Source organism: Canis aureus, chromosome X (assembly GCF_053574225.1).
Source record: "Canis aureus isolate CA01 chromosome X, VMU_Caureus_v.1.0, whole genome shotgun sequence".
In the NCBI taxonomy this organism is placed as follows: Eukaryota; Metazoa; Chordata; class Mammalia; order Carnivora; family Canidae; genus Canis; species Canis aureus.
In genome coordinates this window covers 28,186,622-28,210,910 of record NC_135649.1, presented here as the reverse complement: position 1 = coordinate 28,210,910, position 24,289 = coordinate 28,186,622, and the positions used below count along the sequence as shown (strand labels likewise).

At 38.3% G+C, this 24,289-nt stretch overlaps 1 protein-coding gene across 1 annotated transcript; it reads left to right on the top strand.

Moving 5' to 3' along the window:
• Window positions 1-303: 303 nt before the first annotated feature.
• Window positions 304-22,818, top strand: SH2D1A (SH2 domain containing 1A). The gene is made up of 4 exons (XM_077888563.1): window positions 304-636; window positions 14,699-14,762; window positions 19,955-20,099; window positions 21,121-22,818. The coding sequence occupies exons 1-4, from the start codon at window positions 500-502 to the stop codon at window positions 21,159-21,161; spliced, it is 387 nt and encodes a 128-aa protein (XP_077744689.1). The 5' UTR covers window positions 304-499; the 3' UTR covers window positions 21,162-22,818.
• Window positions 22,819-24,289: the final 1,471 nt, after the last annotated feature.

Below are 24,289 nucleotides of genomic sequence, written 5' to 3'. Positions count from 1 at the left end.
ATGTTTCTGCCCCACAAGAAGGCCATGTACACCTTGCCTCTATCATCAACCCTTTTGGGAACTTAGTTAAGCTAAGTCATCTCTGGTGGCCCCTGGGAAAACTGTAAGAGTGGAAGCATTAGCAAGCATTCCTGTCTGTGTGCCAGAGTCTGCCCTGGTAGTACAGTCCATATCTTGCCAGGACATTCCTCCAATTGACCTCCCTTCTCCTTCCGAACCCTGTGTGTAGGGTGGGGTAGGGTAGGGCGGGGAGGGGGATTGAACCTTGTGGCAATAACCAAGCTTCTAAATTGCTGAGCTGGTTTTAATTGAAGTGTGAGAAGGAGGTTTTAAGGCAGAGAGACAACATCCTGTTGTTCGGGTTCGGGTGCTCCTCTCTCTTTTTCTGCACATCTGGCTGAACTGGGAGTCAGGTGGCTGACTCCGGGCCCGGTTGCAGCAGCAGTGGCATCTGCCCTCCACTGTCCCACGCCTCAGCGGCCCAAGAGTCCACCAGGCCATGGACGCGGTAGCCGTGTACCATGGCAAAATCAGCCGGGAGACCGGGGAGAAGCTCCTGCTTGCCACGGGGCTGGATGGCAGCTATTTGCTGAGAGACAGCGAGAGCGTCCCTGGCGTGTACTGCCTGTGTGTGCTGTGAGTATGTCGCGGTGGCCGCAGGCTCCAGGCCCCATGAGGGCACCGGCCGGGGGTGCAGGCTCATGTGAGGCGTTGAGGCCTCCTCCACGGCTCATGTGACGGCGCCAAGGCCTTCCCACGGTCCAGCTTAGGGGGTCGTGCTTTGAGGCCCCTCATGGGGCTTTCACTCCCAGGGCCTTCACTCTCCAGAAGGGCCTCCCTGGGTCTTTTGTGGCAGCTGCAGAGAATGCCCTTTGGGGTGGGGAAACGCAGCCTAGAATCTACCTTTGCTCTGAGAAAGATCCAGGCTCCCAACTTCCAGTTTTGACCTTTAGTCGAGGCCAGCTAGGTGGAGCCTTGGCATGGTGGACTGGCCAAAACTGGGGCCACCAGCTCCTGAGGAAAGGAAAGACCTCTCTCCAGATCCCTTTAAATGGAATTGGAGGTGTCCTCCCAAAGGAAACCATCACATTCTGGGAGAGGAAGAAGACTGAGAAACGGAATCCGTGACTTCAGGAGTGCAATGCTGGTTAGGTCGGGGTGCCAATCGGGGTATTTGTAAGTGAAACTGCCTCTTGGCATCTGCTTACTTCGCTTCTTTGAGAGAAGCTGTGTGTGGGGGCAGAGAGTTTCAGAGGTAGGACCCTTCTTGATAAAAAGCTAGGACTGACAGTAGTGGTAAAGGGCATGGAGGGAAAACACCCTTGTTATGATTCAGCTTTGCCGCTTGCCTAGGCATGCCTTAGTCTAACACCCATTTTAAATCAGATGTACCTTCATCTTTGCCTCAAGGGCTCCGAGTCAGGGAGATCTGAGACCTAATCCTGTGCTAGTCTGATGGCAGGCTTGTGACCTTGGCAAGTTGAACTCTCAGTCCTTCAGTTTTCTTGTCCATAAAATGAGTATAATAATACGACCTACCTCATAGGATGGCGAGGATCAAATGCAGGTAAAGAATTTAACACTGGACTTGACACATCACAAATGTCCAGTAAATGTAAGCTATTATCATTATTATTGTATTTTTCTCCAGTCGAGTTCTTTCAGTACTCATGGCACATTTCCAAGGAAGGACCTAGCTTGATCACTTTGTGTCACATGTGAAACACCTGTGCTGTGTAGTCGGTTCTAGTCAGAAACAAAATGAAGGAAAATGCTTGGTAGTAATTTTGATACCTAATGATACACTGCAAGATTGTGAAGTACTTTTTGGGTCCGTGAAAAAAGATCATGCTGAGGCTGTTATTAGATGATTTTCGTTTATTTTGTTTATTTATTTTTTTAACATGGTCAGGCCAAGTTTGTGGCAACTCTCAGGCCTTGCTAAGTACATTTATTATAAAGACTTCAAGAGAACATGTGGAAGCACTTGACTCTCTTGGGCTCGGATCTTTTTTTTCCTTTTGCAGTACAGTTGTCATACAGCGTTATATTAGTTTCCAGTGTACAGCATAGTGATTTGACAGTTCTACACACTACAAAATGCTCACCACGGCAAGTGTAGTCACCATTTGTCACCATACAAAGTTATTACAGTGTTGTTGATTATATCCCCTAGGTTATACCCTTCATCTTTGTGACTTATTTATTTTATAACCAGGAGTGGGGTGAGGTGGGGCGGCGGGGGTACAGATTGAACCTGTGTCAATAACCAAGCTTCTAAATTGCTGAGCTTGTTTTAATTGAAGTGTGAGAAGGTACTAGAAATTTGGACCTCTTAATTCCCTTCACCTATTTTGCCCATCCCCTCACCATCCCTCTCCCCTCTGGCAACCACCAGTTTGTTCTCTCTCTGTATTTAAGAGTATGTTTGCTTATTTTCTTTTTTAGATTCTGCATGTAAGTGAAATCATAAGATATGATATCATATGGTATTTGTCTTTCTCTGACTGACTTATTTCACTAGTCTCTAGCTTCACCCATGTCATTGCAAATGGCAGGATTTCATTTTTATGGCTGAGTAATATTCCTTTCTATATATTATACCACCTCTTCTTTATCCATTCATCTGTTTTTTAAAAATAACTTGTGTTTTTTTGTTTTTGTTTTTAAAGATTTTTATTTATTTATTCATGAGAGACACAGAGAGAGGGAGGCAGAAACACAGGCAGAGGGAGAAGTAGGCTCCTTGCAGGGAGCCTGATGCGGGACTTGATCCCAGGACTCCAGGATCACATCCTGAGCTGAAGGCAGGCCCTAAACCACTGAGCCACCCAGGGATCCCTCCATTCATCTGTTGACGGACACTTGGATTGCTTCCATATCTTGGCTATTGTAAATAATAGTGCAATAAACATAGGGTGCATGTATTTTTTTGAGTTAGTGTTTTTGTTTTCTTGGTGTCAATGCCCAGTAGTAGAATTACTGGATCATGGTATTTCTATTCCAACTTTTTTAAGGAACCTCCACATTGTTTTTTTTTTTTAAAGACTTTATTTATTCATGAGAGACACAAAGAGAGAGACAGAGACACAGGCAGAGGGAGAAGCAGGCTCCATGCAGAGAGCCTGATGTGGGGACTCGATCCCGGGACTCCAGGATCATGCCCTGAGCCGAAGGCAGGCTCTAAACCACTGAGCTATCCAGGGATCCCTCCACACTGTTTTCCATAGTTGTTGCACCAATTTACAGTCCTACCAAAAGTGCAAGAGGGTTCCCTTTTCTCCACATCTTTGCTGACACTTGTTACTTATTGTCTTTTTGATACTAGTCTTGGGCTCAGATCTTTATGATTTGCTTACGTTATTTTTTTCCCAAGTGGAAACTTGGGAAGGTCAGTGAAAGCCGCCTAGTATTCTTGGGCTCTTTTCATTCAAAAGAATGTGGTGGAAGGAGTGGGCAAGTGAAAGGGGCTTCTTTAGAGAGGCTGACAAAGGGGCTAATCAGCCCCTTAGCCTAGAGGCAAAAAAAGGAAGCCTGAGCAGGGGAGTAAGATGAGACAGTATGGCAAGATGCACCTAAAGACTCAGTCATGCTGGCCCCTTTGTTGTTTCTCAAACCTGCCAGCTGTGCTCTCCTCCCAGCATCTTTAGACTTTATTACTTTTGCCTCTTGCCTCAGAGACCACTTCCTTGACCACCCTACCTAAATTAAGTACCTTCTCCCTGTGCCTGTTATACTCTATGACTTTATTTTTCTTCAAGGAGCTCTAAACTGTCTGATATTTGATTGTTTACTTATGTATTGCTGTGTTTCTCAGCAAAATTGAAACTCATTGAAGGCAGGGACATCGTCTCCTGTACAAGGAACACAGGCTAGCACATAATAGCCGTGATGAGGCACGTTACCAGGTACATGGTAGGCATTCAATAAATATTTTTGAACTAACCAATGAATTGCCAAGGCAAATACTCTTCTTCACTGCAAAGAGCTTTTTTTTTATTTTTTAAAAGATTTTATTTATTTATTTATTTATTTTAAAGATTTTATTTATTTATTCATGAGAGACACACAGAGAGAGAGACAGAGACATAGGCAGAGGGAGAAGCAGCTCCTTGTGGGGAGCCCGATGCGGGGCTCTATCCCAGATTCCGGGATAGAGCCAAGCTATCCAGGCATTCCGGCTCAATGCCAAGCCACCCAGGCATTCCTGCAAAGAGCTTTAGACTGATAATCAGGCCAGGGTGTGGGCTCTGGGGAAGTCATTCAACTTCCCTGGGTCTTGGTCCTCATACCTGCTAAATAAGGATTGTAATGTGTGCCTACCTTCTGCTGAAGATCACTATTGGAAAAATATGCAAAAGAAAAGGACTACCAGGATGCCTGGGTGGCTCAGTGGTTGAGCATCTGCCTTTGACTCAGGTTGTGATCCTGGGATCGGGGAACGAGCCCTGCATTGGGGTCCCCACAAGGAGCTGCTTCTCCCTCTGCCTATGTCTATGCCTCTCTGTGTCTCTCATGAATAAATAAATAAAATCTTTAAAAAAAGAAAAGAAAAGGATAACCTTTTGCTTATGTAGGCTTGACCACATAAGGAATTAACTTAGGCAGAGTGGGGATTTCTCGAACATTTAAGTTTTTACCCAAAGTGAATCTTGCATAAATGCAGTTTTTATGACTCTGAGTTCTCCACCCAAACCTTATGAAGTAGCAGATGGTAGTAGGCAAACTGGGAGTCTCCTAGCATGTCTTTTGACGGGCACACTGGGGCCTCAAGTCTTAGAGTGTGATTGCCAGACTGTGCTACAGGGGAAAGACACAAGGATTCATTGTCTTTTATGAGAGTTTCTCAATCTTTTTGAGCCACGGGTCCCTTTTGATAAACGTAAATATTTCATGCCCCCATTTTAGTACTACGATGTAGTAACAAAAATCAAATTTTATTTTGAAATAAAATATGTACTCATTTCAACCCAAAATTTGTATGCTTATGATATGCAGTAGAAATGACAATGTGAATGGTGTCATATGCATAAGAACAATAAGATACAGCTAACAAACATGAATTGATTGTAGAGTTCACTGAGAGTAGTTTCTCATTCTATCTTTTATTTTCACCCATTATCCAAGAAGGTTTGGTTGAGCTTTAGTTTCTGCATTTTTATTATAGAAATAATACATTATGTATTATTTCAAACTTTTATCTGTTTTTATTGTTTTTATTTGTTTAAATTCAATTAGCCAAAATATAGTAAGGACATCGTTAGTTTCAGATGTTGAGTTCAATAATTCATCTGTTGCATATAACAGCCAGTGCTCATCACGTCATGTGTCCTCCTTAATGCCCATCACCCAATTACCCCATGGATGAATGGATAAAGAAGATATAACACACACACACACACACACACACACACACACACACACGCACAATGGAATATTACTGAGCCATCAGAAAGAATGAATACCCACCATTTACATCAAAGTGAATGGAACTGGAGGGTATTATGCTGAGCGAAATAAGTCAGTTGGAGAAAGACAATTATCATATGGCTTCACTCAAATGTGGAATATAAGAAACAGTACAGAAGATCATAGGGGAAGGGAGGGAAAACTGAATGGGAAGTCATCAAACTTTATTTTAAACTCCACTTTCAAACTGTGCTTGCTCCGTTCCCTGGTTCTGAGCCCCCAATAACGGCCTTTAGATATGGCTTTTCCCTCTGTTCAGTTTGGGAACATTGGATCTCATAAAGTACTCAAGAAGTTTTTCATTTACAGATTTGTTCACTTTCCTTTAAAGTGAATTTTCCTTTCAGTTATTTTCAATACATAAATGCAGATTTTTGTATAATGAGTCTTTAAAAATAGTTCCTAATACCTATTCTTCTTATAGAAAATTTAAAAATGTAAGAATGGAAATGAGAGAAATCATCTACAGTTTTATAACCTAAAGACAATTATTGTTGAAAATTAAGTGAATTTTCTTCCATATTTTAATAAAATAAATTTCTTTCTGAGCACACAAGTGTGTATTGTATTCCACTGCATTTTCCATTTAATATGAAAAAAACGCCATTCTTATTCTTACAAAATATTCTTACAAATGATTTTAAGACATCATTTTTTAATGGTTGCGTGATAGTTCAGCCAGTGACTGTATTATATTTTTCTTAACCAATCACCTATTTTTAGACATTTAAATAATTTCATTTTTCTTTGCAGTTACAAATGTCATCATGTTTCTTATTTTAGTCCATAAAGATTTCCTTGTATTTATGATTACTTTCTTATAATGAATTTCAAGATGTGCAATTTCCAGGTCAGAAAACATTGACAGCTTAGGATTCTTGATATATATATGATCACCAAATATTTTTCCTAATGGTTATGCCAGTTTACATATATGTTCATCAGTAATGCATGAGACTGTCCATTTCACTGTAGCTTCCCTAGAAATGGGTATACTGTTAACAAAAGTTCTCCTTGAAATTTGGTGTCTCACTCTTCATTTCATATTTCTTTGATTAGTGAGCGAGTGTCTTTTATATGGTTGGTAAGCTATTGTATTTCCTGTTCATAAACTGGCTCTTTGTGCATTTTGCCATTTTACCATTTGGATCCTACTATTTTTCTTAATACATTATGAATTTTTATATACTAATCTTTCATCTGTTGCAAGTACCTTTTCTTAGTTTGATGTTTACCATTACTTCTCTCTGATACACAAAAAATTAACATTTTTGGTAGTCAGATCTGTCGCTTATTTCCTTTGTGCGTAATTTCCTCCTTTGCTTCCCAGCTTAGAAAGTTCTCCAGAGATGTCATGCAACTTCACTTTAGTTTTTGTTTTCAATTTACAGTTTGGTTAGTTTACACTTAACTCTTCAATTCTGTTTGGAATTTCATTTTGATGTGGAGAAGGGATCTATTTGATTTTGATTTGATTTTAGCTAACAATTGGCCCAGTATGATTTACAAATAGAACGCCATTCCTCATTGATTTCCTCGCCTCCTTTACCATGTATTAAACTCTAACAATAACAATTATTCTTTCCCATCTATTTGGCTCAACTGATCTATTTATTCTTGTATTACTAGTATTATAGTATGATAATGTTTAATACATTTAAATACTTTGCTATTCTTTTTTATCCAAAGATTTTATTTTTAAGTAATCTCCACACCCAACATGAGACTCGAACTCACAACCCTGAGCTCAAGAGTCACACACTCCACTGACTGAGCCAGCCAGGCGCCTCAATTATTTGCAATTCTTACTTATTGGTTCTTTGAGATGAAATATAGAATAATTTTGTCAAATTAAAAAAAATCCCATTGGGACTACATTAAACTCATTAATAAATTAAGAATTGTCGGGATCCCTGGGTGGTGCAGCGGTTTAGCGCCTGCCTTTGGCCCAGGGCGCGATCCTGGAGACCCGGGATTGAATCCCACGTCGGGCTCCCGGTGCATGGAGCCTGCTTCTCCCTCTGCCTATGTCTCTGCCTCTCTCTCTCCCTCTCTCTCTCTCTCTGTGTGTGACTATCATAAATAAATTAAAAAAAAAATAAAAAAAAAGAATTGTCATCTTTAAAGAACGTAGTTTTCTCATTAAAAAAACCAGATACATCTCTCCATTTATTAATTTTAAAAATTTATGTCTATCAATAAAGTTTTATAGTTTTCTTCCTATAGGTTTTGCACAGTTTTTAAGTTTATTTCTAATCATTGTGTGTATGAATGTGTGTGTCGATTTTTTTTGTTTCTATCGTAAATAGGGTTTTCTTCTTCCACCATATTTTCTGTTGCTTAAGAAAGCTACTAAATATACCTATTTTTCTTGTATTCATCTTGTATACTAAAGGCTCTTATTAATGCAAATAGTTTTTATTTTATTTTATTTTAGTGTAGTTTATTCTTTTTGGTTTTCTAGGTATATTAAGTTTCTTCTAAGTTATACTTGGACTCTCACATTTCTTCCCTTCTCACTCTCAATGTAGATAGTCATTGGGAAAGTCCTACATGTCCACTGGGATAGTTTGATGTGATAGGAGGAGAAAAACCTATTTAAAATATTTAAAATAATTAGTTTGCAGAAATAGTTTATTTCCATAATTAGCATCCTCCTATACAGCTCTGACTTTGTTTGCTACCTATCCAATGGAAGATTTGGAAGCAGGAATGCTATTAGATTCTTTAGTTGCAAGGACACCTAATGAAGTCATTTGACATATATGTCTTTAGATAAAAGGATAATTATCTTTTTGTCCTCTGAGATTTAAGGGATGACTGGGAATAAAGTGCCTATCAAACCATTGAACTGGAGAAATGGGGGAAGGAGCAGGGACGAAATAAAGTTCCAGTTTATCAGTTGAAATAGAGGAGAACGTTGTAGCAAAGAACTCAAAAGAATGAGAAATTATGACTTAATTTACAGTTAGTTTTTTATTACAATTGGATATGTGTGTGTTGGTGCCGCATTTATCTCCATGATAATTTAGGTCAACGGAATTATTTTGGATTTTCTGAGTACCATCCTTTAATGGCAGAACAAACCTGAAAGCCAGCCTAGGATTAAAGTTGCATCACATAAACCCCCAAATGGACAATTCACAAGCAGTAAATCAAAGGCAAGTGCTGATTCTGGCTGGCGATGTGAAATTAAAGTTGCGAGATTAATCTGAGGATGTCATTTGCGTATGTGAAGGGGAAGTCTGAGATGATCTTTTTTGGGCTCTCCTCAGCTGGCCTCTTTCGGCCAGCCTCTTCTTTTCCTCGCCCCCTCATTGGATACTTCCAGCCCTGAGGCCAAGTAGACTCCCTCCCTTTTTGAGAACCATGCTTTTGGAGTCACCTTAAGACCAATTTATTCCCGGTGGTATAAGAGAGAGGCAGCATGGAAAGATGGTTAAGAGCCTAGCTCTTTCATCCAAACTCTCTGAGTGCATGCCAATTTGACCCTAAACTAGCTATTTTACTTCTGGCAAGTTACTTAAACTTTCTGTACCTCGGGTCCCTTATCTGTGAAAAGGGAAATGGTAGTAAAAATAGTACTTACCGCATAGGGTTAATAATCCTCAGAGGATTATTAGCTAATTTATAAAGTTAACATGTAGGAGGCGTTTGTTAATGTAAATAAAAGATCTACAAATAATTGCAATACTAAGCCAGGGCATCATAGGAGTACATGAATAAAACGTTATGTGGCAGCTCGGGGAAGAAGAGATTATATTTATTGTCATGACTCATCGAAACTGGTTTACATAGTTTTCCCATCAGACTTGAAGGTGAATGACTTGATGGTTCTGAAAATTCAAGTTCAGTCTGAAAAAATGAAGATCCTGCCATAGAAAATTCAGAAATCTCTTGACTCAGAATCTTGACTCAATAATGATGGCTTTGTACAGGATACCATTATTCTGGGTATAAAAGTTCTGAAGTATTTGTTTTAAAATCAGTCACATTTTAATTGTGCCTTGAATTTTGTGCATAGCATTGCTTTGTATAGACAAGACTGGGCACTAGCTTGTTTTTATTTGCAGTGTCATGAAGAAGGCAAATGTAACTAAACTTTTTTGTAGTCCTTGAAGTGGTATAAAGATGGAACTGATGTGGTTTTGTTAGTTCTAAACCAAGATCTGTCCCTAACACTGACCCCTTGAGAAAATAAGAACTAAATCAGGTTGCTTTCTTCTGGTTCATTTCTAACTAGAGAACTTTTTAAAGAGTTGGGACAGCTTTTGAAAAAATTAAGGCAAATTTTAATATTAGCAGGGCCTGAATCAACACATGCTTTGTAGTCATTAAAATGCAAAATTCTAGTTAAAATTAATGTCAATAACAACAACAGCAACAAAAAAGCCTCTGTTTTCTACCAATCATTGATTTACTAGATTTTTCTTCCAGGATAAATTTTAAATTCCAAGCTAATTGACAAGTCTGACAAAAGATTTGATGGAGGAAGGAATTTAAAATTACATAGCATTCTTGGTTTGTCTGTATTAATGGAAGGAGCCAGAGGAAAGATAATCTTGAAAGGGATGTAATGGTTTTTAAACATAAATTGTATTTTTCTGATTTGTGACTTGGCTAGAATAGATTTGTAAAGCACCAAATTGTAATTTTGTTTCCTTTTCTTTAAAAAAGTTAGTAGCTACTTATATAACTTTATAGGAAAAATTAATATGCAAGGATGCATTTATATTAGTTTAAACTTACATCTAGTTTGTATACATACAAGTATGGTTCTGAATAGTTGTAATCAGAGTGGTGTCTCTGTGTGTTCACTTCTTTCACATATCATAATTTATTTTAACATAACCCATGTGCTTAACATTTTTTGAAAAATACTTCGGTATTATTTTGAATGGTTCTTTCTACTGCCATTTTCTTATTTTGAATAACATTCCTTATTTAGGGGTACTCAGGTTAATTCTATTTTTTTCACCATTGAAATAGAACTAGTATGAAAATCTCTGTGAAATTGCTTTATCCATTGATTCCTTGGAGTGTAGTGAAGATAAGCAGGGTCATTCATTAGGTTAAAAATATGCACAATTTTATAGCTCTTTTTATAACTTTATTTCCGATTTTTTTCTAGAACAGTGATTTTTCAGTGGATGGGGAGAGAGCATGTGTAGTTTGAGAAAACATATTCAATATTTTAGTTTAATTTTATATTTTAAAATGATTATTTCATAACTCAAGCAACAGAAAACAAAACAATGAAATTCTGTTGGAGAAGAGGAAGTACATGGTTCAGAAACACTGCTCTCTGAAGACTGAAACAATTGAAAAAGCTTCAGCTTATATTTATTTTTTCCTGAAAGATTTTTACTTATTTTGAAATTAAAAAAAAAATCTTTACAGATGTATAGTTAACATACAGAGTTATATTGCTTTTGGGTGTACCATAGAATGATTCAACACTTCTGTACATTACTCAGTGCTCCTCACAATCAGTGTACTTTTAGTTCCTAAAGGAGAGACTGAATGACTATGGAGGAGGTGGCACAGAAGTGTCCTTGGTGAGTGAAAGAAGCCAGCTTGACTTGGCTGAATTGCCATCAATACTCCCAATAAGGTGTGGGCATTCTTTCTGCGTTTGAATCAGCACATCCATAACTTGACTTACAAAGCACCTGGAGATGTTGTAAAACTACACATTCTGATTCAGCAGTTCTGGGCCATCGCCCGAGATCCTACATTTGTAACGAGTTCCCAGGTGACGATGAGGACATTACCCTTGCAGTGTAATTTGGATGGTACTGTTTTGGATCTCTTCCATCCAGGCCATGGGGAAATGAGAGTTGACTTCAAGGGATCCTGGGTCAGTTACTTCAGTGACCTGAAAGTGGAAGAGATGAACTACTGGCTTAGTTGAGGGGTGAAATGATTCTGCTCATTCAGAAATCTGAGGGGCGGGGGAGTAGGAAATTCTTAATATTAGATGGGTTAATTGCAAGAAGTTTTAGGTGCCACTGACACCAGGTGGTTCAGAGACTGAAGGAGGTAAGGGCTTTTGAAGTGGTACTCAGGTTCCTGCTGCTTAACTGAAAGTGAGATAAGATCAGATTCGTTAGGAAACAATTTTCAAAACAGACTCATTTATTTTGACTAAATGAGGCTGAATGATAGTAGGGAGATAGATTCTTTGTATTTTTTAGAGACTCGCTGTTTTAGAAAGTGAAAACTAGTTGCTGACGATTTGGCTTGCATCACTGCTGAGATTTTAAATAATGCATTCCCACATCACCTTTAATGATACTGAATTACTGCCATTAATCACTTCCCATAGGCAAAATGGGACTAAGGACCTATGCTAGTTGTCTGATTCTATCTCCATTTTGCTGTATGACTTTAAGAAAATCACTTAAAACCTTACGTTTTAAGTTCCCATGGTGAAAAATGGAAAACAAAGCCCTCCCTTGTTCCCTATAGAGTACTTACCTAATCAGTGGACTTTGAGGTAGAATTTATAGTTTCAAAAACAAAAGTCTTTAACAATGTAATATTTTATATTTCTTTTGCATATGTTATATATGTGCATATATCAAGCTATTTTCTATATGATCTAAGTGTGCTGGCAAACCTTCATAACAAAAATGAAAATTTCCTATAATGACACCAGCAATTAAATCGAATTTTTTTGATTTCTCGAATGAAATGAACTTGATTATAGTGTTTTAGATGTATGATTTTTGTCCTTTAGGTAATCGGTACTGATGGATATTGATTAAAGATATAATAATTAAAACCACATTTTTTAAAAGATTTATTTATTCATTTGGGGGGCAGGGGCAAAGGGAGAGGGAGAGAGAGAATCTCCAGCAGATTCCCTGCTGAGTACAGAGCCCAATGCAGGGCTCAATCCCATGACCCCACAAGATCATGACCTGAGCCTAAACTGAGAGTTGGGCATGCAACTGACTGAGTCACCCAAGCCCCCCTACTCCACATATTTAAAGACTTAGTTCTAAAGGGAATTGATGGTAAATAAAGTCAATAACTCGAGGATGACCCTCTGTTTGGAATGCTTTAGAATCATATGTTCTTAAAAGTTTACATACATTTATTTTTTACCAGAGTTTAACATGTATTCTAACCAAAGATCTATATTGGCCTGAACTTGTGCCTAAGAATAACAATCAGAAAATGTTGAAAATAAAACTGTTGATCCAGAGAATCTGATCCATATTCATATTCATAATTCAAAATAATTTAGAACAAAGTTTACCCTACTTTTCTTTCTTTTTAAAGATTTTATTTATTTATTCGTGAGGGACAGAGAGAGAGAGAGAGAGAGAAGCAACAGAGATATAGGCAGAGGGAGAAGCAGGTTCCATGCAGGGAGCCCGACATGGGACTCGATCCTAGGTCTCCAGGATCACACCCTGGGCCAAAGGCAGGCGCTAAAGCACTGAGCCACCAGGGCTGCCCTTACCCTACTTTTCTATGAAGTAAAAGTTTATTGTAGCATTACCATAAATACTAAAGTACAATGAATAGTGTATATCCATTATAGTATGGGGACCAAGAGCTAGGGCTCTAGAATTAAACAGGCCTGATTCTAATCCCATGTCTTCTGCTTGATCTCTAGTGTGCTTTTTTTAAACTTAGCTTCTCAAAGTTTCCTCATCTAGAAGATTAATTTGACAATATAAAGCTCATAAGACTATTGTGGGGTCCAAAAGAGATAATCCGTGTGCTATGGACTGAATCGTGTCCCTGTCAATTTGATATGTTGCAGCCCCAACCCCGCAATGTGACTGCATTTGGACATAGGCCTTTGGTATCTAGTTAAATTTAAATGAGACCATAAGCATGGGGCTCTAATCCAATAGGATTGGTAGCCTTATAAGAAGAAGAGAGAGATGTCTCTCTCCATGCACACACAAGGAAAAGCTCATGTGAGCACACAGCAAGAAGGTGGCTGCATACAAGTCAAGAGAAGAGGTCTCAGAATGAAAGCTATGTTACTAACATCCTGATCTTGGACTTCTAGCCTCCGGAACTGTGAGAAAATAAATTTATTTTGTTTAAGTGTTATTTAATTTTTTATGGTATTTTGCTATGGGAGCCAAAGCAAACTAATACAGCATATAAAACTCTTGGTATCGGGATCCCTGGGTGGCTCAGCGGTTTGGCATGTGCCTTTGGCGCAGGGCGTGATCCACCCTGGAGTCCCTGGATCGAGTCCTGCATTGGGCTCCCTGCGTGGAGCCTGCTTCTCCCTCTGCCTGTGTCTCTGCCTCTCTCTCTCTCTCTCTGTGTCTCTCATGAGTAAATAAATAAAGTATTTAAAAATTTTTTAAATGAAACTCTTGGTATCAATTATACAGTTAGACAGTATGCTTGCACATAAAACAATGGTGGCAAATGTTTACCCCAAAGGACAAGCTGCTTTCAAGTACTTTAGCAGGAGTTTTTTTTAAAATATTTTATTTATTTATTTTTGAGAGAGCAAGAGGGAGAGATGGAGAGAGCAAGTGGTGGGTGGCGGGGGTGTGGGGGGAGCGGCAGAGGGAGAGGGACAAGCAGACTGTCCTGAGTGCAAGGCCAGACAGAAGACTCCATCCCATGATCCCAAGATCATAACTTGAACTGAAACCAAGAGTTGGATGTTTAACTGACTGAGCCACCCAGGTGCCTCAGGAGTCTTTTTTTAATTCAAATTTGTTTTCTTACTATATTATACTGTAAAGTAACCATAATAGTTGTGTTATAGAAACATAGTATTATTTTTATTATATTCATAATTAATATTATTACTACTATGAAGTGCACCTGATAGTACCTTATCCCAGTGAAATATTTTTCAGCTTAAAGCTCTATATGTACTTAAAAGTAACATGACTACACTTTGTTCAATCTATTCAATAATCCATGATTTTTACCAATTATAACAGGTCTCTATTTTCTTTCTGTCCAGTCTCTCAACTAGACAAACCCTTAGGAGTGTGAGTTCTCTTATTTTAAAAAAGGGAAAAGATAAAGAACACTCTCTAAAAATTGGGATTACCCAGATAATAATATGCAAGCAAGTTAGATCCCCCAAGAGTTTCTTCCTATGAATGCAATGGTGCCATATATGTGTGTCCCAATATATGTAACATTTATGTGGAATAGTTAAGCTCAAATTTAGAGCAGCTGTTATTCTTTTGGAATTTTTCAGTAATGGAAGTTTCTTCTTTCACAGGTATCAAGGTTATATTTATACATACAGAGTGTCCCAGACAGAAACAGGTTCTTGGAGTGCTGAGGTACAGCTCTTTTATTTATTTTTTGTTTCTGGGGGAAATGGGAAGGTGTTTGAAGTTTAAGTTGGTTTTATAAAAGAGTTGTCAAATCCTACATTCCCCAAATATTCATCAAATTCAAATCACTGAAGCTCCGACCCAAAATTGTTCATGGATCATTAAGAAGGCTTTAGAGGATTTTTGTTCCAGTTCTGTTCAGCCACCATTGTATAGAACGGTCTCACTTTGGGCGAAATATACAAAAGTTGAAGGATTGTGTCAGACTTTTAGTGCCTATGCAAAATTTTAGAAAGCGTATACAAAATGTGTAAAATGGTTAAATAAGCAATTATTTACCAGATGATACCAATATGAGCGTTGGTTCTATGGTGGATTAAACAACATGACTCCTGTTTTCTAAGAGCCTATAATACTCTCAGGGAGATACAACATGAATTAAACAGTGATGTGAGAGCTGAGTTTGTCCTCACGTAGATCTGGATTCCAGGTCTGATACCTCCTCCTCCCTGACAGGTCTATAACCTTGGGCAGGTTACTTAACTTTGAACAAATTTCTTCATCTGTAAAATAAGCCTAAAAATAGTTCTTCACTCATAGGGCTCATTTTAAAAAATATTTTATTTACTTATTTGACAGAGAGAGAGAGAGAGAGAGAGCACAAGCGGGGGGAGCGTCAGGCAGAGGGAGAGGAAGAGCAAGAAGCAAGCTCCTTGCTGAGCAGGAAGCCCAATTCGGGCCTGGATCCCAGGACCCCAGAATCATGACCTGAGCCGAAGGCAGATGCTTAACCAACTGAGCCACCCAAGTGCCCCATAGGGCTCATTTTGGAGGTTAAATAAGATAATGCATATAAAAGAAAGCTCTTAGCCACAAGACCTGGTACATAGTAAGCCCTCAAAAATGTGAACTCACCCAGACTCTGGACAACATGATTATTGTCTAGCATAACAATGTTATGCTATGTTATCTAGCATAGGAGTTCAAAGAAGGGAGGATTTTCCAAATATTAGTAATCAAGATTGCTCTTTGTGTGGAGGCAAGACTCCCAGCTGGGCCATGTGGAAAGCACATGGGTAGGCAGATAAAATTAGAGGAAACATTACAGTGGTTTTGAAGGTATGCTCTGCAAAATCCTAAGGTTCTTCTACCTGGGTGCCTTGGGGTTGCTAGAGGTGGTGCACAGAGGGAGAGGAGGACAAAAGTGGGTATGCTTTTGGGTCCCCAATTCATCTTTGATCTGAGAGATTCACTTTTGCTTATCAACTGGGGCTCAAATAAGATTTCGTTAGAAAAATGGGTTCTGATGGCTTTGAAAACATTTGAGAGTCACTATGCCATTGCACGTAATGCCTGCAGAGTGAATCTATTTCCATGTAACAAGGTAGTATATCGCATCTTACCGATGTACAGGTCTCTACAACTGAAATTTTGACCTCAAATTCTTTCTTTGATTTCTGAGAAAGAAACAGCCTGTCTTTGTAATGAAAGCACTTCGTTATGAGTTGTTTGAAAACATAAATGCAAATAGCAACCTCTGTTAATAACTCAATCTATGAGTTTAAGAAATTCTAAAGTCTAGACTTCAAAAAAATTAAAATAGCTCTAACCTTTACAAATTCATCAGTAAATTAGAAAGCCCAAGTTGTAGACTACAAATGTTTTGAACTACAGAGATGAATTAGGGCATGTTTTAAAACACGTTGTCGCTTTATATAATAAATAAATAAATAAATAAGTAATAATAATAATTTATAATCATCACAGATAATTAATACTGTAATACTAATTAGAGGCAAAGCAGTAACACATCTAATCAAAATGACTTTTACCCATTTATATTTTAAAATTCTCTGCAGCACTGCAGAGATGATTGAATAAGAAATTAAATTTCATTTATTATGAAGAATAGCTATGTGTGATATAGACATCTATATTTGTATATAGTTTGATTAGAAATAGCCCTTCTCCCCAGAGAAGTAGCCTTAAGCTGCTAAAGAGTATTCTTTATGGAAAATGTCTTAAATTATTAGGGTTTAGCTAACCTTGTCTTTAAATTTGTTTTCTTCTAGTTCAAGTATAACATCATATGCAGATTGTTACATGATTGTGATCATGTTAAGGAAGAAAGGGCTTATTGAACATAAATGTCCTTTCATCCTGTTGTCTGGTCCGACCCCGTTTATATAATGATATTGTAATTATCTGCACCAAGAGAGCAGAAGATTGGCATGTTTTCTCCAAAGGGAAAACAGTTTTTTAAAAAATGCTTTATATTTATTTTTGTAATGCATATTGCATTTTTTTCTATCTACTAAATTTGCTTTCTTAGTTATGTTTTTGCTAAGGGAATATTAAACTAGTGTGTGTTCTCAGAGCTCATATCACCTGACAGTAAGAAATTTCTCTAGAGCATATTGAAGACCAGCTGTGATCCAAAACATGTTTCCATGGATAACTAAGAGATGGCGGTATGAGAAATGTGCAAATATGAACAATAGCTAAGTTCAGTAGCAGAACGGGAGTTGTCAGTGGTATAATTCTTGTGGTAAATATATTCTCAAAACTGGTTAAATGACAGATATTTATACTGCCTTTTGGAACAATGCTTTAGTTTGCCACCCTGCAGGAAAAGTCATGGCAGTAACATTCTATCCTCTGTGCAAAGATTGTGCTAGAAATCTAAGTATATCTGAGATTTGTTTCAAAAAGTGGAATGAAATTTGAACGCTGGATCCACCAAATTATGAAAGACAAATATTATATGAATTTCTACACTAAAAAAAGGATTTTATTTATTTGACAAAGAGATAGTAAAAGAGTACAGGCAGGGGGAGTGGCAGGCAGAGGGAGAGGGAGAAGCAAGCTCCCTGCTGAGCAGAGAGCCCAACATGGGACTAGATCCCAGCACCCCCGGATCATGACCTGGGCGGAAGGCAGGCATGTAACAGACTGAGCCACCCAGGCACCCCCATGTGAATTTCTACTTTTAGATAGACTTTTAGGTTTTATCATTGCCTAGTGTATTAACTTATCTCCTGTGACTCAGTAGAATTTTGCTAAATTGTTAATTTAGAGAATTTTACACCCAATCAACTATCCTTTACTAATATGTGCATTGTCATCAGTGTATTGTAAAGAAAATGTACTAACCTCCCCTTATTGACTTCAGTGCCTTTGGGCTTTTCTGGATGTTTGATCATCGGTAGATGCTAAATAATTTTACTTATTAATCTAAGGAAAACTCTATAAATTAGGATAGTCATTTGCCAGTGAAACATTATATCCCAAATTCAAATTGTACATCTAGTGCTATTATTCCTTCTGTTTGTGTGGATAATCAAGTGTTAACTGCATATAAGTCCCCATAAAAAAGATGCTTCTGTTGATAAATGGTTTTATAAGCCACAAGAACAGCTAAAAAGATGTGTGGTTTGAAATCTTTCCACACTGGGGGAGTGAGCAGTTTCTCTTCTGGTTGGTGACTCTAACTTCTCTAGAAACTGTTTGGTCTTATCCTCTCTGTTGGTGAATTCATTGTGGATATTGGCCTGAAAGACAAAAGACTGGGTCCTGTGATCTAGAAATTGAAAAAGTGCCATAAGGAAAATATAAGGAGGCATTTTGTGCCTATGACCTGCCTGTGCAATTTAGAGATTCTCTTGAAGCCGATGAACTGTTTGGAGCTCTGTAAGAAAAGCCATGGTATTTTGGATAAGGTCTCAAGTTGAGTCCTGGAAAGGTGCTTTAAAAATTTTTTTTTAAGATTTATTTATTTATTTTAGAGTGTAGGTGGAGAGGGGCAGAGGGAGAGAGAAAGAGAGAATCTGAAGCAGACTACCTGCTGAGCACAGAGCCCGATGTGGGGCACGATGCAGGGCTCGATCCCACAACCCCGAGATTGTGAGCTGGGCTGAAATCAAGAGTCGACTGTTCAACAGACTGAGCCACTCAGGTGCCCCAAATTCTGGGAAGGTGTTTTTGACTATAGGGGTGGCACTGAGACAGAGAATGTTCTACATCTACTGAGGCTCCAAGCTGTGTGAGCCTATGAGTGGGCACTAATTTAAAGCTAGAAAGAATTTTTTCGGTGCTTTCAAAGAAAAATGACTTGCCCCAGTGTGGGAAATGACTAAGTTACTATGGACCGCATGCTGTCTTCAGCTTTTAGTCGAGTTGGCTAAAGTTTGCATGCCAGCCTTCACGTTTTCTCATTAACTGCTAACAAACAAACAGCTCCCACCTCAAAAATCTTCCAGATGGAAGAGCTGAAAAACAGCTTTCAAAAAAAAAAAAAAAAACCTAGTCATTGTTCAATTGCTTATAGCAATACTATTTTATTTTATGTAAAATGACAGTTTTGAGTTGATGCCTAAAGCTGAGCTCGCAAGCTTTTGCAGGAAATTGTCGTTTTCAGCAGTTCCTTTGCAAGAGAATTGATGTCAGGAAAGGAATACATTTTAATAGTCACTTGCAAATAATGATCTCTTCAAAAGCAAACAAACAAATAAATAAAGGTGACCTTATATAGTCTTTCATTTTCGTGTCATAGAGAAAACCTTGTCACGGTGAAGTGTTGGCAGAGAGTAATTTGGGGGAGGATAGGGAAGTGTCCCAAGGAGGAACAAATTTAATGAAGGATGAGGCAGGACACATTGTGAGGTGAGAGTCTAGGGACTAACTAGCGATATGTTGTGTGTCCCGTAACGGTCAATTTTTAATTTCCTGTGGAGCATTTTTATTGTGGAATGATGACAGGGAGGATGGGTTGTTGTTGTTGTTGGTTTGGTTTTTCAGGCTTTTTATTAATGACCTGTATGATCTGTGCTTTTTTCTGTGTTTAACTGCATTCTCTCTGTTGGTGCATTCATTGTGGGTAATGGCCTGTATACCCTCAGAGGCTCAGGATGTATGATGGGTAGCAGGCAGGAAGGGCAGGGCGAGGAGCAAGAGCTTGTACAAACTAATACCACCCTTGGGAGAACTGAAATGACAGCTCATTAGCTCCTCTTGCAGGGAAATTCAGCCAACCAAAGTAAGCTCTTCTAGAACTGTTGTTTTTCCTTCTTCCTTATGTTTTCAAATATTTGAACAAGTTACACAAATGTTACCTCTCTACGCATCCCTCCCACATTTTGTAGGCCTATTTGTGTCATTAGGAGATAGGTGAATAATTTGCTTGGCCTTTTATTTTCCAGACAGCACCTGGGGTTCATAAAAGATTTTTCCGGAAAATAAAAAATCTCATTTCAGCATTTCAGAAGCCAGATCAAGGTATTGTAATACCTCTGCAGTATCCAGTTGAGAAGAAGTGCTCAGTTAGAAGTGCACAAGGTACTCCAGGTATGGTTTACCGTTGATTTGCTTGGCAGCTCGGGGTTATGAGTCAGCCTGTTCATAAATATATGGTTATGGGAAATTCTTTAGAAACATGCAGTGGGGAAGTAGGTGTTGCCAACCAAGCGAGCAAGAGGGGACTCTTCACAGGCTATGATTTCAATATGCTATACTGTAGGCTTTTAACAAAACTCCGGGAAAATGTAAAAAATTCGATGAGCCCACAACATGTAAACCTCTCTTTTCCCGTCATGTTCTCTCTTGACCCTTTTGTCAAGGCAGAAGTACCATTTCACTTCACTAATTTGGGCACAAAACATTTGAAAGACGGGACAGTTTGGAAAACACCTGGGCTGTCCCTTACCTGTGATTGGTAGACTATTTTCTCCTTCAGGGTTGGAAAGGCTAATGTTAGCGTGGTCCACGTGATCCTGCTTTCTGAATTTGTGGTGCTTGAATTAATGACACTTTATTGTAGAGGAGGACACTAAATTAGTACACTTTATTATTCTACAGGCACATATTGTTACATCTCCTGAGCAAAGGTACTTTAGTGTACGGATCAAGCTAACGACAGAATACTGGTCAATGTCTGCAGATATGTGATTGTCTATTCATCTACTGAAAGGGGTTAATCACTTGTTTGGAGTAAGAGGATATGCCTTGATTGAAACAATAAATATTTATGATTAGAAAAATGAGCTGTCAGGTCCTTTTTTGACAGGGACCCAGGCTCAGGCATAAATTGACAATTAGACTTAAGTGCTGAATTAAATTAATGAGTAGTTAGCCTTTATAATAGAGATGTAAATAGAACTCCAATTTACAAATTACACGTTATGATTGCAAACTGTTCTATTCTTTAGAACTCAGTTTTAAGTACTGGTTGCTTGAGCTGTATCACTGGGTTATATCTTTGTGAGCTTTATGCCGTGGGAAATTTTATGGTTACAAGTTTGAGTTAACCTGTAATTTTAATAGCTTGTGAGTTTATCTTTTCTTGATTTTCACGATTATTTTTCTTTAGGGAGAAGAGAAGATCCTGATGTCTTCCTGAAAGCACCATGAAGAAAAATCAAATACTTTGTACTTTATTTTCTATAATTTAAATATATGCTAAGTCTTATATATTGTAGATAATACAGTTCAGTGAGCTGCAAATATATTTCTAAAGCCATCATAGTCCTGTAATGGAAGTATCTAGCATCATGTAAAAGCTGAAATGGACTTTGCCAATAATGAGGAGCTTCGAAATGAGGTTATTTTCAGTTATATTTTCAAATGGGAAACTGATTCAAAACATAACGATACTTTATAAAAGATAAATGTCAATTCTTGCCAAATATAAATAAAAATAATCCTCAGTTTTTCTCAAAAGCACCATTTTTAGTGAAATATTATTTGACAGCTACTGCTTTTAAAATGTCTTGCTTGGTTAGATGGCAGGAAGCCGATTTGTGTCCCTTGTCTTTGTCCTGTGTGGTTCTAATTAGGTATTACGCTCTCCACTAGCTCTGGTGGTGTAGGGTCTTCGGGGATTTATGAGTTGTGCCCTGTGTGTTAAAAAGAGTACTGGATAAAGTGTGAAGAATTGCTCTTTAATTCTGAAAGCAACCTTTTCGCCTAGTGTTCTGATGCCGGATAGAGGACCCCATAGCCCAATCCGGAATTTAAAAATCCCGTCATTTAAAATATGTTCTCAACGTCTAGTATATTTGATATTATAGGATTTTTCATCTACCTCTGCCCCAGTTGTCAGTACTCCATGTAAAACCTTAATTTGAAAGGAAGCTCCTGCCCACGGCTGTGCAAGCGGTCTCCCTATTTGGTAGCCCAAGAACACTGGAAACCTTATGGTTATGTTGTTTTTTAACAGTTCCAAGTGATGGCAACCTAAGGGAGAGTCAAGATTTTACACAGTGACAGATATTTATATTTTTTCTCACATTTATATTTTCATGGCTTTTGTGATTTGATTCTGTATCGTTTTGGGGCTCCTAGAATTTATTCACCAAACACAATATAGGGACTGGGGTACAGAGATAAATGCACCCAGCCACTGTGCTCAGGCGGCTTGCTGTCTAGTTGGACAAGAAAACAGTAACAATTAAAAAAAAGTAACAGGGAAAGACCAAAAGATGTCAATAAAAGGTGATAAGCACGGTCTATGTGAGGTTCCGCTGTGTAGGTAGATCTGTTGTCAGAGGCAGAATGAGTCAAGACAAATACTCTGGTCCATGGTCCATAGGAAAATGTGAAGTTCTATTATAAACTAATACATTGGAATTCTGGGTTGTACATGAGTGGGGGGTGGACTTGATGAGCTGCCAAGAGACAGAGCTACTCTCCGTGCACTGGCAAGATTTGGTGTTTGAGCATTTGACATGGACGCAATGAGAGTGCAAAGGTGGAATCGGGCCATAATAATGTATTGTGGGCCATTTACCGTTTCTAGAAGTAAAAGCACCACTTTAACTTGTGAAGGAATTTGGAAAGCCGACTTTCAAATCAAAATGCATATGTTTAGATAATTTTTTCTTATTTGTCGTTTGGGTTTAAATTTTAATAGGTGTATCTAATTTTCACTCTCTCTAACTTGTTCGTTCTGGAATAATCCTAAATATATGAATTATGTATGCATGTTTCTTTATCAGAGTCTCTTTTGAAAAAGCTTTTTGAATCATTAATGGTCTTTCATATTTCAATAAAGTATTTGAAAGCTCTATTTACCGAATTTGTCTTAAAATAGTTGAAAATAATATTCAGAGTTAAGTGCTATTAATATATTAAACAAAGCATTGATGAAGGCCATTGTATCTTATCGGACACATTCTCTGAAAAAGGTAAGTGCTTTTCTGAGTTTGTTACTATCAAACTTTCCAGTTGAAGTGTCTGCCCACTGTTTTCTTTTGCTGGTCTTTTACTCATAAAGTTTTTTCACTTTTTCTCTCCCAGCATAAGCATTCTTGCTATTTCCAAGTACATAATAGCTTGCGGCTTTACAGAAAGGTCATATCCTTGCCATATCTAAAATATTGCCATGCTAACATACCTGTAAGATGCTGAGTCAAGATAGAAAAATGCACGTATATTTCCAAGTGTACACCTTTCTTCAGAAAAAAAAAGTGTGTCAGCAAGCCCACAGGAACATGACAGTTTGTCAAACACTCATTCATTTCCTCTGAAGTTTGTTCTTAAGAGATAAGGTCAGTAAGGGAGACAAGCTTAGGTAATTTCAGTTTGGCTATTACAAGCAAGTAAGCTTCGTGGTAGTACGTAGATAGAATAAGGCTACAGAGGATGCCTCTGATGGAGACTTCTAGTATAAATGGAGGGCTGGATTTAAGATATTATTCGTGATAGAATGAATAGATAATTAAAAAAGTGAGAAATAGCTTTAAAAATCTGTTAAGAAGGTTTAGACATCAGCTCATGTTTTATTTGATTCACTTTATTGAGTTCAGCATCCAGAGTCTATTAATCATAAAATCCAGGTTTGCCCTTGAGCATTTCAAGGTTACAGGATGCCTAGTCTTCCTATTAGAGAGCTGTAAATTCAACGTGGTCGCCTGTGTTTGTCCTTGCAGTAAATGGGATACCATTAGTTTGGAGTTTGCAGCTAGGGGTGAAGTTAAACTACTCAGTTTGGATACTTTCATAACGTGCCCTCGTTGGCCAAACTTGTGGTAAAATGCAGAATGTTCATCGTTAGGTCGTTAGCCTCTTTAAAAAAAAAGATTTTATTTATTCATGAGAGACACACAGAGAGAGAGAGAGAGAGAGAGAGAGAGAGAGAGAGAAGCAGAGACACAGGCAGAGGGAGAAACAGGCTCCATGCAGGAAGCCTGATGCGGGACTCGATCCTAGGACTCCAGGATCAGACCCTGGGCCTAAAGCGGTGCTAAACCGTTGAGCCACCCAGGCTGACCGGTCATTGGCCTCTTAAACGAATAGCTTTATGTAGAAAGATACAAGAAAACCGATTGACTGGAGAGAGCCCATAGGCATAACATTTGAGATTTGAATTTTTTCAGCTTTGTCAGATTATCCCTGAGACCTTAGTTAGGTAAGTCGGTCTGTTACTATTATTGCATTTGCCAAGCAGGAACAATGAACTCTTGCTTGCCTCCTTAGAATTACTGAGGTACTAGAATCATATAAATTTAAGGAAGTAATATGCTAAAAATTTAAATAGC